The 17,204-nt window shown below is 46.2% G+C and overlaps 1 protein-coding gene across 1 annotated transcript in view; it reads right to left on the reverse strand.

Annotated features, from left to right (window-relative positions):
• Positions 1 to 17,204, reverse strand: part of PIEZO1 (piezo type mechanosensitive ion channel component 1 (Er blood group)) — a 167,931-nt gene that overhangs the window by 87,671 nt on the left and 63,056 nt on the right. The window contains exon 3 of the mRNA XM_075281928.1: positions 9,291 to 9,413. Within this exon, the coding sequence (XP_075138029.1) occupies positions 9,291 to 9,413 (123 nt within the window). The remainder of the gene's footprint in view (positions 1 to 9,290; positions 9,414 to 17,204) is intronic.

Raw genomic sequence — 17,204 nt, forward strand, 5'->3', positions numbered from 1 at the left:
AGTGCCATTGTCTGACTGGGAATTCAAAGAATATATTGGGAATACAAATACCCTCATTTCTTGCTACTGCCATATAGTGCCAGTGTCTGACTGGGAATTCAAAGAATATATTGGGAATACAAATACCCTCATTTCTTGCTACTGCCATATAGTGCCAGTTTCTGACTGGTAATTCAAAGAATATATTGGGGTTACGTGCACCCACAATTTTTACTACTGGTATACAGTGCCAATTTCTAACTAGGAATTCAAAATGCGCAAGGCTCCCGGAAAGGGACGTGGACGAGGCCGTGGGCGAGGTCGGGGGAATGGTTCTGGGGAGCAAGGTAGCAGTGAAGCCACAGGGCGTCCCGTGCCTACTCCTGTGGGGCAGCAAGCATTGCGCCACTCCACAGTGCCAGGGTTGCTTGCCACATTAACTAAACTGCAGGGTACAAACCTTAGTAGGCCCGAGAACCAGGAACAGGTCTTGCAATGGCTGTCAGAGAACGCTTACAGCACATTGTCCAGCAGCCAGTCAGACTCTGCCTCCTCTCCTCCTATTACCCAACAGTCTTGTCTTCCTTCCTCCCAAAATTCCGAAGCTTTACAGAACAATAACCCAAACTGTCCCTGCTCCCCAGAGCGGTTCTCCGCTCCTTTCATTGTCCCTCAACCTGCCTCTCCACGTCACGATTCCACGAACCTAACAGAGGAGCATCTGTATCCAGATGCTCAAACACTAGAGTCTCCTCCATCTCCGTTCGATTTGGTGGTGGATGACCAGCAACCCACCCTCATCGACGATGATGTGACGCAGTTGCCGTCAGGGCATCCAGTTGACCGGCGCATTGTGCGGGAGGAGGAGATGAGACAGGAGTTGGAAGAGGAAGTGGTGGATGATGAGGACACTGACCCGACCTGGACAGGGGGGATGTCAAGCGGGGAAAGTAGTGTGGATGTTGAGGCAGGTGCAGCACCAAAAAGGGTAGCTAGAGGCAGAGGCAGAGGTCAGCAGCTTAGGCGAAGCCAGGCCACACCCGGAATCTCCCAAGATGTTCCAGTTCGTACCCAGCCCCGAAAAACTCCCACCTCGAGGGCACGTTTCTCGAAGGTGTGGAGTTTTTTCAAGGAATGCGCCGAGGACAGATATAGTGTTGTCTGCACAATTTGCCTCTCGAAATTGATTAGGGGCTCTGAGAAGAGCAACCTGTCCACCACTTCAATGCGCCGTCATTTGGAATCCAAGCACTGGAATCAGTGGCAGGCAGCAACGGCAGGACAAAGGCCGCCTGCCGTTCACGCCACTGCCACTGCCTCTGCCACTGCCACTGCTGACTGTGCTGGCGATGCACTCCAGAGGACGAGCCAGGACACCACTTCATCTGCCTCCGCCACTTTGTTGACTTCTACCTCATCCTCCCCTGGTCCTGTCTTATCTCCTTCTCCTGCACCATCAAAGGCACCATCAGGCGTTTCTTTACAACAACCCACCATCTCTCAGACATTGGAGCGGCGGCAGAAATACACTGCTAACCACCCACACGCGCAAGCCTTGAACGCCAACATCGCTAAACTGCTGGCCCAGGAGATGTTGGCGTTCCGGCTTGTTGAAACTCCCGCCTTCCTGGACCTGATGGCAACTGCGGCACCTCGCTATGCCGTCCCTAGCCGTCACTACTTCTCCCGGTGTGCCGTCCCCGCCTTGCACCAGCACGTGTCACTCAACATCAGGCGGGCCCTTAGTTCCGCGCTTTGCACAAAGGTCCACTTGACCACCGACGCGTGGACAAGTGCATGTGGACAGGGACGCTACATTTCACTGACGGCACACTGGGTGAATGTAGTTGAGGCTGGGACTGCTTCCCAAACTGGCCCGGTGTACCTCGTCTCCCCGCCTAACATTCCTGGCAGGGACACGAGAAGAACACCCCCCTCCTCCTCCTCCTCTACCGCCTCCTCCTCCGCCACCGCCTCCTCCTCCGCCACCGCCTCCTCCTCCGCTGTTAGATTGACCCCAGCTACGAGTTGGAAACGTTGCAGCACTGGCGTTGGTAGACGTCAGCAGGCTGTGCTGAAGCTGATCAGCTTGGGGGACAGACAGCACACTGCCTCCGAGGTGAGGGATGCCCTCCTCGATGAGACGGCAATATGGTTTGAGCCGCTGCACCTGGGCCCAGGCATGGTCGTTTGTGATAACGGCCGGAACCTGGTAGCAGCTCTGGAGCTTGCCGGACTCCAACATGTTCCATGCCTGGCCCACGTCTTCAACCTAGTGGTGCAACGTTTCCTAAAGAGCTACCCCAATGTTCCAGAGCTACTGGTGAAAGTGCGGCGCATGTGCGCCCACTTTCGCAAGTCGACAGTAGCCGCTGCTAGCTTAAAATCTCTCCAGCAACGCCTGCATGTGCCACAACACCGGCTTTTGTGCGACGTCCCCACACGCTGGAACTCAACGTTTCAGATGTTGAATAGAGTGGTTGAGCAGCAGAGACCTTTGATGGAATACCAGCTACAAAACCCTAGGGTGCCACAAAGTCAGCTGCCTCAGTTTCACATCCATGAGTGGCCATGGATGAGAGACCTTTGTGACATCCTACGGGTCTTTGAGGAGTCCACAAGGAGGGTGAGCTCTGAGGATGCGATGGTGAGCCTTACAATCCCGCTCTTGTGTGTTCTGAGAGAATCCCTGATTGACATCAGGGATAACTCAGATCACACAGAGGAGTTAGGGATAGCATCCGATCCGTCACAGCTGGAGAGTAGGTCCACACATCTGTCCGCTTCACTGCGTTTAATGGAGGAGGAGGAGGAGGAGGAAGAAGAGTTGTCCGATGATGTGATGGTGATACAGGAGGCTTCCGGGCAACTTCGAATCGTCCCATTGTTGCAGCGCGGATGGGTAGACATGGAGGATGAGGAGGAAATGGAGATTGAACTTTCCGGTGGGGCCAGAGGAGTCATGCCAACTAACACTGTGGCAGACATGGCTGAGTTCATGTTGGGGTGCTTTACAACCGACAAGCGTATTGTCAAAATCATGGAGGACAACCAGTACTGGATCTTTGCTATCCTTGACCCCCGGTATAAAAACAACATCTCGTCTTTTATTCCGGTAGAGGGGAGGGCCAATCGCATCAATGCTTGCCACAGGCAATTGGTGCAGAATATGATGGAGATGTTTCCAGCATGTGACGTTGGCGGCAGGGAGGGCAGTTCCTCCAGTAGGCAACCAAGTTCTCACCGGTCCACACAAACGAGGGGCACACTGTCTAAGGTCTGGGACACCTTGATGGCACCCCCTCGCCAAAGTGCCGCCACGGAGGGTCCTAGTGTCACCAGGCGTGAGAAGTATAGGCGCATGTTGCGGGAATACCTTTCCGACCACAGCCCTGTCCTCTCCGACCCCTCTGCGCCCTACACGTATTGGGTGTCGAAGTTGGACCTGTGGCTTGAACTTGCCCTATATGCCTTGGAGGTGCTGTCCTGTCCTGCCGCCAGCGTCCTATCTGAGAGGGTGTTCAGTGCAGCCGGTGGCATCATCACTGACAAGCGCACCCGTCTGTCAGCTGAGAGTGCCGACCGGCTCACTTTGATAAAAATGAACCACCACTGGGTAGAGCCGTCATTTTTGTGCCCACCTGTGTAAAGCACCCCAACATGAAACTCCATGTCTGTACTCAACCTCTCCAATTCCTCCGCATCCTCATACTCATCCACCATAAGCGTTGCACAATTCTGCTAATACTAGGCTCCCTCCAACATGATTTCCCCCAACTCTGCTGGTTAGAGGCTCCCTCCACCCTGATTTCCACCAACTCTGCTGGTTAGAGGCTCCCTCCACCCTGCTTTCCCACAACTCTGCTGTTTAGAGGCTCCCTCCACCATGAATTGGTCCAAACTGGGTTTTTTAGAGGCTCCCTCCACCATGAATTGGTCCAAACTGGGCTGTTTAGAGGCTCCCTCCACCATGAATTTGCCCAAACTGGGCTGTTTAGCGGCTCCCTCCACCATGAATTGGTCCAAACTGGGTTTTTTAGAGGCTCCCTCCACCATGAATTGGTCCAAACTGGGCTGTTTAGAGGCTCCCTCCACCATGAATTTGCCCAAACTGGGCTGTTTAGCGGCTCCCTCCACCATTAATTGGTCCAAACTGGGCTGGTTAGAGGCTCCCTCCACCATGAATTTGCCCAAACTGGGCTGTTTAGAGGCTCCCTCCACCATGAATTTGCCCAAACTGGGCTGGTTAGAGGCTCCCTCCACCATGAATTGGTCCAAACTGGGCTGTTTAGAGGCTCCCTCCACCATTAATTGGTGCAAACTGGGCTGGTTAGAGGCTCCCTCCACCATGAATTTCCCAAAACTTGGCTGTTTAGAGGCTCCCTCCACCATTAATTGGTCCAAACTGGGCTGGTTAGAGGCTCCCTCCACCATGAATTTGCCCAAACTGGGCTGTTTAGAGGCTCCCTCCACCATGAATTGGTCCAAACTGGGTTTTTTAGAGGCTCCCTCCACCATGAATTGGTCCAAACTGGGCTGTTTAGAGGCTCCCTCCACCATGAATTTGCCCAAACTGGGCTGTTTAGCGGCTCCCTCCACCATTAATTGGTCCAAACTGGGCTGGTTAGAGGCTCCCTCCACCATGAATTTGCCCAAACTGGGCTGTTTAGAGGCTCCCTCCACCATGAATTTGCCCAAACTGGGCTGGTTAGAGGCTCCCTCCACCATGAATTGGTCCAAACTGGGTTTTTTAGAGGCTCCCTCCACCATGAATTTGCCCAAACTGGGCTGTTTAGAGGCTCCCTCCACCATGAATTGGTCCAAACTGGGCTGTTTAGAGGCTCCCTCCACCATTAATTGGTCCAAACTGGGCTGGTTAGAGGCTCCCTCCACCATGAATTTCCCAAAACTTGGCTGTTTAGAGGCTCCCTCCACCATTAATTGGTCCAAACTGGGCTGGTTAGAGGCTCCCTCCACCATGAATTTGCCCAAACTGGGCTGTTTAGAGGCTCCCTCCACCATGAATTGGTCCAAACTGGGTTTTTTAGAGGCTCCCTCCACCATGAATTGGTCCAAACTGGGCTGTTTAGAGGCTCCCTCCACCATGAATTTGCCCAAACTGGGCTGTTTAGCGGCTCCCTCCACCATTAATTGGTCCAAACTGGGCTGGTTAGAGGCTCCCTCCACCATGAATTTGCCCAAACTGGGCTGTTTAGAGGCTCCCTCCACCATGAATTTGCCCAAACTGGGCTGGTTAGAGGCTCCCTCCACCATGAATTGGTCCAAACTGGGGTTTTTAGAGGCTCCCTCCACCATGAATTGGTCCAAACTTGGCTGTTTAGAGGCTCCCTCCACCATGAATTGGTCCAAACTGGGGTGGTTAGAGGCTCCCTCCACCATTAATTGGTCCAAACTGGGCTGGTTAGAGGCTCCCTCCACCATTAATTGGTCCAAACTGGGCTGGTTAGAGGCTCCCTCCACCATGAATTGGTCCAAACTGGGCTGGTTAGAGGCTCCCTCCACCATGAATTTGCCCAAACTGGGCTGTTTAGAGGCTCCCTCCACCATGAATTGGTCCAAACTGGGTTTTTTAGAGGCTCCCTCCACCATGAATTGGTCCAAACTGGGCTGTTTAGAGGCTCCCTCCACCATGAATTTGCCCAAACTGGGCTGTTTAGCGGCTCCCTCCACCATTAATTGGTCCAAACTGGGCTGGTTAGAGGCTCCCTCCACCATGAATTGGTCCAAACTGGGCTGGTTAGAGGCTCCCTACACCATGAATTGGTCCAAACTGGGGTTTTTAGAGGCTCCCTCCACCATGAATTGGTCCAAACTTGGCTGTTTAGAGGCTCCCTCCACCATGAATTGGTCCAAACTGGGGTGGTTAGAGGCTCCCTCCACCATTAATTGGTCCAAACTGGGCTGGTTAGAGGCTCCCTCCACCATTAATTGGTCCAAACTGGGCTGGTTAGAGGCTCCCTCCACCATTAATTGGTCCAAACTGGGCTGGTTAGAGGCTCCCTCCACCATGAATTGGTCCAAACTGGGGTTTTTAGAGGCTCCCTCCACCATGAATTGGTCCAAACTTGGCTGTTTAGAGGCTCCCTCCACCATTAATTGGTCCAAACTGGGCTGGTTAGAGGCTCCCTCCACCATGAATTGGTCCAAACTGGGTTTTTTAGAGGCTCCCTCCACCATGAATTGGTCCAAACTGGGGTTTTTAGAGGCTCCCTCCACCATGAATTGGTCCAAACTGGGCTGTTTAGCGGCTCCCTCCACCATTAATTGGTCCAAACTGGGCTGGTTAGAGGCTCCCTCCACCATGAATTTGCCCAAACTGGGCTGTTTAGAGGCTCCCTCCACCATGAATTTGCCCAAACTGGGCTGGTTAGAGGCTCCCTCCACCATGAATTGGTCCAAACTGGGGTTTTTAGAGGCTCCCTCCACCATGAATTGGTCCAAACTTGGCTGTTTAGAGGCTCCCTCCACCATTAATTGGTCCAAACTGGGCTGGTTAGAGGCTCCCTCCACCATGAATTGGTCCAAACTGGGTTTTTTAGAGGCTCCCTCCACCATGAATTTGCCCAAACTGGGCTGTTTACAGGCTCCCTCCACCATGAATTGGTCCAAACTGGGCTGGTTAGAGGCTCCCTCCACCATGAATTTCCCAAAACTTGGCTGTTTAGAGGCTCCCTCCACCATTAATTGGTCCAAACTGGGCTGGTTAGAGGCTCCCTCCACCATGAATTTGCCCAAACTGGGCTGTTTAGAGGCTCCCTCCACCATGAATTGGTCCAAACTGGGTTTTTTAGAGGCTCCCTCCACCATGAATTGGTCCAAACTGGGCTGTTTAGAGGCTCCCTCCACCATGAATTTGCCCAAACTGGGCTGTTTAGCGGCTCCCTCCACCATTAATTGGTCCAAACTGGGCTGGTTAGAGGCTCCCTCCACCATGAATTTGCCCAAACTGGGCTGTTTAGAGGCTCCCTCCACCATGAATTTGCCCAAACTGGGCTGGTTAGAGGCTCCCTCCACCATGAATTGGTCCAAACTGGGGTTTTTAGAGGCTCCCTCCACCATGAATTGGTCCAAACTGGGGTGGTTAGAGGCTCCCTCCACCATTAATTGGTCCAAACTGGGCTGGTTAGAGGCTCCCTCCACCATTAATTGGTCCAAACTGGGCTGGTTAGAGGCTCCCTCCACCATTAATTGGTCCAAACTGGGCTGGTTAGAGGCTCCCTCCACCATTAATTGGTCCAAACTGGGCTGGTTAGAGGCTCCCTCCACCATGAATTTGCCCAAACTGGGCTGGTTAGAGGCTCCCTCCACCATGAATTGGTCCAAACTGGGTTTTTTAGAGGCTCCCTCCACCATGAATTTGCCCAAACTGGGCTGGTTAGAGGCTCCCTCCACCATGAATTTGCCCAAACTGGGCTGGTTAGAGGCTCCCTCCACCATGAATTGGTCCAAACTGGGTTTTTTAGAGGCTCCCTCCACCATGAATTTGCCCACACTGGGCTGGTTAGAGGCTCCCTCCACCATGAATTGGTCCAAACTGGGGTTTTTAGAGGCTCCCTCCACCATGAATTTGCCCAAACTGGGGTGTTTAGAGGCTCCCTCCACCATGAATTTGCCCAAACTCTGCTGGTTAGAGGCTCAATCCACCCTGATTTTCAAAACAAATGTTGGTGCCAACCTCAACTTACTACAAGGGCCAAATTCACTGCTGGTGACAAGCTCTACTCACTGCAAGTGCCAAATACACATGTTTCAAGGTGTTTTCCTACTGTCAGAGATGTGGTATTGAGTGTGTAAAGTGTGTAGTTGTTAGGCTGTGATGTTGGGGTAATAGAGGGTCTTTGGTGTGTTAGATGCCCCCAGACATGCTTCCCCTGCTGTCCCAGTGTCATTCCAGAGGTGTTGGCATCATTTCCTGGGGTGTCATAGTGGACTTGGTGACCCTCCAGACACGGATTTGGGTTTCCCCCTTAACGAGTATCTGTTCCCCATAGACTATAATGGGGTTCGAAACCCATTCGAACACACGAACATTGAGCGGCTGTTCGAATCGAATTTCGAACCTCGAACATTTTAGTGTTCGCTCATCTCTAGTTATTACAAAGTCATTATCCAAAACCTTCTTGTAATATGAGCTACTCTAATGTATTGCATATATGTCTAGTTGCAGTCCAATCTTTTAACCTAGCAGTCCCCAACCTTTTTTTCTACCAAGGACCACTTACAAGTAAGTCAATTTTCCTGAGGCCCGGCAGAGGACGGAGATTTGCAGGCAGGGTTTTGGTGGGGGGAGGGGAGATTGGCACTATTAGGGTTACTATAATCATATCAGTTAATAACATTACCTGTGTATGTGGAGACTGTTATTAACTGGGGGGCATTATTACTATAATAGAGCCCCATTATCTATGGTGATGGGTGCTATTACCTGTGGTGGGAACTATTACAGTAACAGTGCCCCAGTTAATAACATTACCTGTGTGGGGACTGTTATTAGCTCTTGGGGGAGCACTATAACTGTAATAGCGCCCTAATAGTGCCCTCCCCACAGGTAATGTTATTAATAGGGGGCACTATTACTGTAATAGTTCTCTAGTAGTGCCCCCCACAGGTAATATTACCTGTGTTTTTGTGGAGGGGGGCCATTACCTATGGGGGGCAATACTAGGTCACTATTACAGCTACAGTGCCCCCCACTATATAACATTAACTGTGTGGAGGGGGGCTGTTATTAACTGGGGGTAGCACTATAGGGTACTACTAAAGTTACAGTGTTATTAACGGTGTGTGTGTGGGGGGCACTATAATCATCCCCCCACATACTGTCACCATAATTAAATTATACTTACCTGGTCACTAATGCAGCTTGCTCTGTTCCTCAGCGGCACCAAAGTGAAGGTTCCGGCAGTAACACAGAATATGCATACATCTTGTGTTTCAGAACAGATCCTGGCAGCTGCATTACTATTAGGTAAATGGAAAGTGATCTTCTGGTGTAGGCTACACCAGTAAATCACTCTCTAAAAGAGGTTCTGTACCAGGTGTCTGCTGATGCACCTATGCTATATATTACACGTAGCATAGGAGCTTCAGCGACACCTAGTAGCCTGACAGAGATCCCTGATGACCGGGCCAATCTGGTCCCAAGTGATAAACGGCCCGATACTGTGCCGCGGCCCTGTCGTTGGGGACCTCTCATCTAACCAATCACTCAAAATAGACAACCCTACAACTCATAATCTCAGCTTGACCCATAACTTATCACCCTCATCCAAAGCCCTTGATGTACGTACAGTTGTGTCCCAGTAGGTCATCCAGTCCCGGGACTGTATGAAGGCAGACTTGGAATATGACATGTGAACAGAGGAAGATGATGCTGATGGCCAGGAGAGATTTCAACAGACGACCCGTATGACCTGGAGGTGAAAAAGTAACATATCTCTTAATGACATTGTAATAAATAAGGGCAACTACTGTAATAAACAACCATGCAACTGGCTAGACTGTACAATACAATACTCCATCTGCTAACTCATGAGATCTCATATTTCAAACAAAAAAAAAAACAAAAAAAAACAAAAAAAAATCCCCCACCACAACGACTATACAAAGAACACCCACCATTCTTACAGGAAGAACTGTGTATTACAAAACAAATCTAGGTACATAACATTAACAGTACAATATATTTATTTGGTCTGTAACCTTTTCTTCATTGTTTGTCATGTTTTATGTGCTTGCAAATAATACACTCAGTGTGGATGGATAGATAGATAGATAGATAGATAGATAGATAGATAGATAGATAGATAGATAGAGTCAGTAACACAGACTTAGATTTTTAAAATGTTTAGTTTCAATTAAATCTTTATTGGATTACAAGCATACAAAAAGCAAAGGAGAAAAGGAAGGATTCGAAAATATGTACATAGTTACCCAACACAGAGGGCAGATGAACAAAAAAAAAAAAAAAAAAAATCACAAAAATACAGAAGGGTAAGATTAAAGAAAAGAACATAAAACAGCAGTAAACAGTCTTAAAAGAATGAATGCCAGTACTCCACAGTTTGCATGATCCAGTTCACAAGGATACCAGCACGGAGGGGGAAGGAGCACATCTGGATGGGCATCAGATATGTTGTTATAGCAAAATATAACAACTTGGAGGAGGCGTGAGAAGAGGCTAGTCATGGACAATGTCTGTAAAGTGCTGTGGAATATGCTGGTGCTGAACAAGCAAGAAAAATAAAAATTGTTCCCAAACCTCCAGAACTCCATTTGTTCTGCATATATCACCTTTATTTTCATAACTCTTACTATACAATTTTACCTGGTTCTAAACCACGGAGAGTAGTAAATCATCAGTCCTACAATTAAAGGAGACATGAATGCGGGCCACTTACCGAATATATTGGGCTAGCCTGTAGGAAGCATGGTGCAGCCCTGAGGGATCCCATCCCAATAAGCAAACTGATGGCTCTTAAGAAAACATCATTTACATTCCAGTATGTCTGATAGAATTGAGCAAAAGCTGCTTACAATGGGATATACCCACCAATATGATCCAAAGAGCCAGCAGCTCTACAAACTGTAATGCACATGTGGACTTATTTTGCCAAAATTTGGCAAAAAGGATGGGATGAAATGGTGAGGAGGATGGTAATCTGACATACCCTGGGGATGAATATATTGTCTGGAGAGAGCATAAAAAAAGTTTGAAAATCTTGCAAAGGACAGCAGATAGAGCTATGAAAGGAAGCTTTTTCTATGCTCAAAGCTGGTAAAGAGCAGCGTTTGTGCCAGGGCTACGACATGAAGGATTTTACAGATATTGTACGGGGTGTCCCAGTGTGGGATTACCCCATTTGGTCTTCATTTACCAAAGATGACCGAGGATTCAACATTTTTCTTAGAACACATGTAAAAATCTTAGTATCCAGATTTACTTTAAAAGGTTTAACCCTGGATTAGTCCTTAGCTTTATGATAGGTTCATATACAAAGCTCAAACTGCTGGTTATAAGTCTGCCTATACACTCATTATAGCAGCATTTATGGCCAAAAACACTCAACACTGTGCAAGTGGGGTGACGGGGGGGGGGGAGCATACAGAGTGAGAGCAGGCAGATGAATTATGGGAAATGTAGTTTGTCCACATATTCACAGCAAGCAAATAACAGTTATACCTAGAGATGAGCGAACAGCGTTCAATCGAGTACATGTTCGATCGGATATCAGGCTGTTCGAGATGTTCGATTCGAGTTGAACACCAGGTGGCAAACTCACTAAAAATTCGCATCCCCTCCCACCTTGCCTGGCGCTTTTTTTTTGCACCAATAACTGTGAAGGGGAGGTGGGACAGGAACTACGACAACGGAGGCATCGAAAAAAACAACGGAAAAAGTAATTGGCTGGCTAATTCAGGTGACCTCCAATTTATACGAACAGTGGATTTAATATCCGGTTCATATGAGACTGTGAACTATGTGACTGTGAGACAGGGATAGATGTACTGGCAGGGTTAGCTAGGGATTACCTTTATTTAGGTGGGAACGTCACTAACACAGCTCTTTGGGGCTCTATCTGGTCTGGATCCCCGTCAGCTTGTGATATGCACGAGCTCACTTTTTCCCATAGGAATGCATTGACCAGCGTTGATTGGCCGAATGCCATACAGAGTACAGCATTCAGCCAATCAACGCTGGTTCTGCTGGAGGAGGAGAAGTCTAAGATCGGACCAGAATGGAGACTGCTGTGGACCAATCTTAGACTCTGCCTCCTCCGGCAGAACCAGCGTTGATTGGCCGAATGCTGTACTCTGTATGGCATTCGGCCAATCAACACTGGTCAATGCATTCCTATGCTAAGATGTAGCAGTGCTGGCCGTGCGCTCAGTACTGCTACACCGGAGATGAAGCAGAGCTGAGTGTGCGCTGAACCCTGCACAGATCATCCATTCTAGCAGACTCAAGATGCCAGAAGCTGCTAATGACATTTTTTCTTTATCATTGTTAAAAAATGATATAAATATATATATATATATATATATATATATATATATTAGTCGCAGCATCAGTAAAGCAGCTACAACCTGGAGGACATTCACACAGTATTCAGTACTATTAATTTTACTATTATTCCAGAATACAAATATATGTAGGTGTGACTGGTGATTGTTTAATAAGAAAACATCTTGAAGGGTTACATCACAAGGATATGCCATCAAACATGAATGCACAGAAATCACCAATAATAAAAGATGGTTTGAAGACTATTCACACTTCACAGTGTGAAAAGCAAAAAACTGCCAATATTAGCATAAAGTATTAATTTTGCGGCAGGGAGCAGTACATTTCTTTCCAGTAAATGCTTTGAAGTCCTCATGAATTGCCGAATTTGAAAAATAAGGGAAAAAAGTGTGGAAATTGCTCAAGTAGCATGCATATATCCACATGGCCTGCAAACTGCACAAACACAGCATTTTATTTTTTGCAGTCACATGACTATTAGCCACAGTTGTCTAGGCCTAATGGTTCGGGCTTTTGTATTATAAACTATTGTGTTATGTACTGGAAATTGTTCCCCCCCCCCTAAAATTCTTGTATAAGAAACTAATCAGGATTTCATAGGCATTTCTTTTGGTCATGGGAAAACTACACAGAGATTTAGCAAAAAAAAAAAAAAAACAAAACAAAACAAAGCAACAAAAACCACACAATATCTCAAAAATCAAAGCAAAAGCAAAGAATCTGTTGCAGTCCAAAATGATATGCCAGTGACATGTTGTGGATTTGCACAGCCTAAGAAATGGTTAATATGCTTACTGCAGAATAAAAATGAGTCTCTAATGCAAAAACATTTCACAGAAAGCAAAATTGACAAGTAAATATGTGAGAAATTGCTTCCTGTGGTTAAATCCCAAGTGCAATGTCAAATATATAGGATACAGAGACATTCTGGAGACTGGTTCAAACCCCAAGGAGTAGAACTGTTGTAATGTAGCTTTTATTACATGTTTTCACTCCTATAAAGTGACATGTATTAGGAAAATGGCTTGAAAGGAAAGTCAAAATCTCAAAACAAATATATCTACTCATCACAGCAGAACATATACCAAGTAGTCAATATCCTATTAATATTATAAATGTGAAAGTTTGTGAGTTTGGATGTTTGTGGGTTTGCGTGTTCGGATGTTTGTTAGTCAATCACGCAAAACCCGCTCGACCGATTTGGCTGAAATTTTCCACAAACATAGTCACTACACTGCATTGCGCAATAGGCTACTTTTCGTCACAATAGCACACATACGTTTGTGCCAGGACCCCCACAAAACCCAAACTCACACCACCATCTCTGCAATCTCACACACTTTGGACCATAGCAAGCCACAAAATTCATATTACCCTCTTCAGCCTCACCCCTCACCCCACACAATCACATATACATATACTTTACCACTTTGCCCCTCACCTTAGTGATACTCCAGGAGGTTCTCTTTAACGCTCCGGAGCAGCCATGTTTGCCAACCCCCACTGCTCTGACAATCCGTGACACCGCCCACCCATGTCAATACCCCTAGGAGGTCTAATAAATGCAAAAAAAAAAGTTAAAAAAAAAGTAAAAAAAAATATAAAAACAAATAAAAAGGATTAAAAATTCAAATCACCCCCCTTTCCTTAGAACACATATAAAAGTAGTTAAAAACTGTGAAACAGTCAATATAATACTAATATTATAAATGTGAAAGTTTGTGTTTGGATGTTTGTTAGTCAATCACGCAAAAACGGCTGAACGGATTTGAATGAAATTTGGCACATAGATAGATTGTAACCTCAATTAAAACATAGGCTACTTTTTGACATGGCTTGATGACTTATGAATTTATGTTCACATACTACATTACACTGCTCTTGCAGCAGCTTATCTCAAGTTCTGATAATGCCAGGTTACCTCTCTGTATAAACACTCAGCTAAACCTCAGTCCATTCTGTACAGCATTTGCATATTATCTGATCTGCTCCAAGCACTGCTGACACACTGGAAACACCTTTAATCCAAATTGACAATTTGCCAATTTTAAATATGCTTGGAAAAAGAAAATCTAATTTGTCCCAAATTTTGAAAACAACAAGAGCTATAAAGATAGCCAGAAGTCACAGACTTCTCCTCAAGCGGAGTGGAGGGGGATCACCGACGCCAACAACACACATTATATGGCGTCCCAGCGAGCTGCTGAGATGCTGCAACAATCAGAGGCATGGCGTGAGGAACAAGTTCAGCAGCAGGACACCTTAAGAGCTGGTGAAATTTGCTGAATATAGGAAGCTCATCAACACGCAGAGGAAGTCGCGGGCAGAGGCTAGCGCCTTATAAACATAAAAAAGGGCTTTACCAGGCAAATTGGATAAATGCAGCGGAGGTGGAGGTGGGGTGGGAAGCAATAGTCACCTTCCTCCAAGCCTCCATTCTGGCATAAGGTCCTCCATTCCATTCCACGTCTGCACTGGCTGTGCTGGCATATATAGGACTCAGGTGGCTGCTAAAGGCCACATGCTATGGACCAATAACATCACCACGAACATGTCACCGTAACCCAACATAAGACTCCTGAGGACAGTCTTTAGTTACTTCCAGCCCACTCACTGTGGGCATAGAATGGCATGGTGGACCTGACTTCACGACAGAAGAGCGGAAGCAGGGGATTTTTTTTTTCCAGCCCATTTCCAGCCTCTTTGGGTTTTTATCAATTAGCTTCAAAAATCTCCTTTACGCTTCTGGAGGCTCTCCTGATATGCAAGTTTCAGTAGATGATTCTGAAGCATCTTTGTCTATAAGAGTCTTGTACCAGAAGTCAAATTCTTATATTTCTAAGAGAGCTAACAGGGGTACAATGCAATGCAAGTTTATAAGAATACATTATACCAAGGGGCAACGCAACTGCTCAGTGGTCGGCACTGCAGCCTTGCTGCACTGGAGTCCTGGGTTCGAACCCCACCAGGAACAACATCTGCAAGGGGTTTGTATGTTCTCCCCAAGTTGTGTGGATCTCCTCCCTTTCTACAAAGACACACTGATAGAGAAAAAAAAAATGTACATTGTGATCCCTATATGGGGCTCACAATCTACATACCCCCCCCCCCCCCCAAAAAAAAAAAAAACAAACAAAAAAAACAAAAACAAAAACATTATACCGAATCCTTATTTCATCGGAAAAGGAAGTACAAGTATTTACTAAAACAGACATATCAAAAGTGAACACAAGACCTCTAAAAATGATTCATTTCAATACCACTGTATGCTAGAAATGGTAAGGCTAGGTTCACATCTGCATTCAATTACTGTTCTGGGAGCCTGCCCTGATTCTGCTTAAAAAAAATGTGCATTTTTTGGGCAGAAATCAGGCTGACACATTATAATCTATGGGGTCTATTGGTTTCCGCAGGTAACCACTTTTTAAGCAAATTGAGTTTTCGTTTTTCGAGTCCCCAAGTGGACCCGAGGAACATAAACCCCAATGCAGGTGTGAATCTAGATAAGTTTGTTTTCTGTATTCTTTGCCCCATCTCTGCCAAGTCTTTCTTACTCTCCTTCGACAGCAATACCTAGACACATGGACCTTAGTCATCTATGCTCTGCAATGTTTTCTCAGTACAACATTTTTTTTTTCTTTTGCAGATTCCCCCACAACTGTACTTTTGTGTAACAGGATTGTTTCATTGTGTTGAAACTCAAAAATATCTATGAAACAAAAAACAAATGAAAAGTTCTAACAATTTCTAAATAAATTCTGTTTTAATTTCTCACCATTTTAGAGATCTCTTCTTTCAGTGGATGGGTGCACTCGAAACCCTATGATACACTCTACCAACTATCAGCACATTCTACTCCTGCTTCTCCACCAGTTTTAAAATGATTGACACCCGACGGACCCTATTACAGTCAACAGGATCCCTGGGACTCCATGTATTACCACCATTTTAGTGGTCTGCCTTTCTGTTATTGCCTTCCAATGGACTAGAACAAGGGAGGGGAGACCCTAGTGTGAAGCTAATAACACCTTACCATTTATTTGGATTGTATCGTTGTTATGGGTTGATTTTTAGGTTGTTGTAAATTTTGCGAGCTGCTGGGGTAACAATGTAATTTCCCTCAGAGATTGATAAAATGATATTGCATCATAAGATACTGATGTATTTAGCTCACAAGGGATTGTTCCGACTCAGTAATGAGAAATATTAGGTTCTGATCTGTCATTCACTAACTGATATGCAGAATTACATTAGATCAAGACTTCAGATATCACCACAGACACACCAGATCTTGGTGCAGATACTAGACAGAACTAGGACAGGATTTAAAATAGCAAAATGGTTATAAACTAAAGGTCGCCAAATATTATGTGACCGTAATATACACCTCATGACTGTAAAACACAGGCATGTTATAAGTGTGTTTTATAGCTGGATCTGCTGGGTTACCCTTGCTTACAAATGTACAGAGGCCAGAGGTGCAGAGTCTTGGTGTCAGCAGGAATTTAGTGATGGGTTTCTGGGCCACATAAAGCTATATTTTAAGTAAAGCAGAAAACCCCAGTCAGTACTTTGAGTTAAGTCTGTAAAGGGAACTTGGTGGTGATGACAGCTGGATGGTGCCACAGTAAATACGGGAGCAGCAAGGTATTTACAGTCTCAGTAATAGTAAGGCTTCCAGGTTGTAAGAAGGAAAGGGAATTTATCTAGGCGTCAGTAGCTAACGCAGGGTCACTAATTCCAGGAACAAATTAATATGTAGGACAACTGTGGATGTCACACATCATATACTCTTGGCAATACAACCCGTATAACTACTTATAGTTGTTGTCCACTTTAGAATATACTATGCACCCCAATGCTTTGACCCCAAGTGATCAGTTGTAAGCTACAAGGGAATCTTGGAAGTGCTCAAGTCCTCCGTAGCGCCACCACAGGAGAAATTAATCATTACACGGTTTCCATTGGTGTCAAGGTGAAGCCTATATAAGGCTGCTTTACACAAACTATACATTTTGCTGGCTATTAAAACAAAAACAAAAAAGGGGGTAAAAAAGGTATGTAAACCCTATACATCTACAAGTCTGCATATATACTAAACAAAAAAAAATACAAATGCCGTTTTCTTTATTGCTCAACATTACCTAGCAAGGAATGTGAAAAACATAAGACTGCACAC

Source organism: Leptodactylus fuscus, chromosome 7 (assembly GCF_031893055.1).
Source record: "Leptodactylus fuscus isolate aLepFus1 chromosome 7, aLepFus1.hap2, whole genome shotgun sequence".
Taxonomy (NCBI): Eukaryota; Metazoa; Chordata; class Amphibia; order Anura; family Leptodactylidae; genus Leptodactylus; species Leptodactylus fuscus.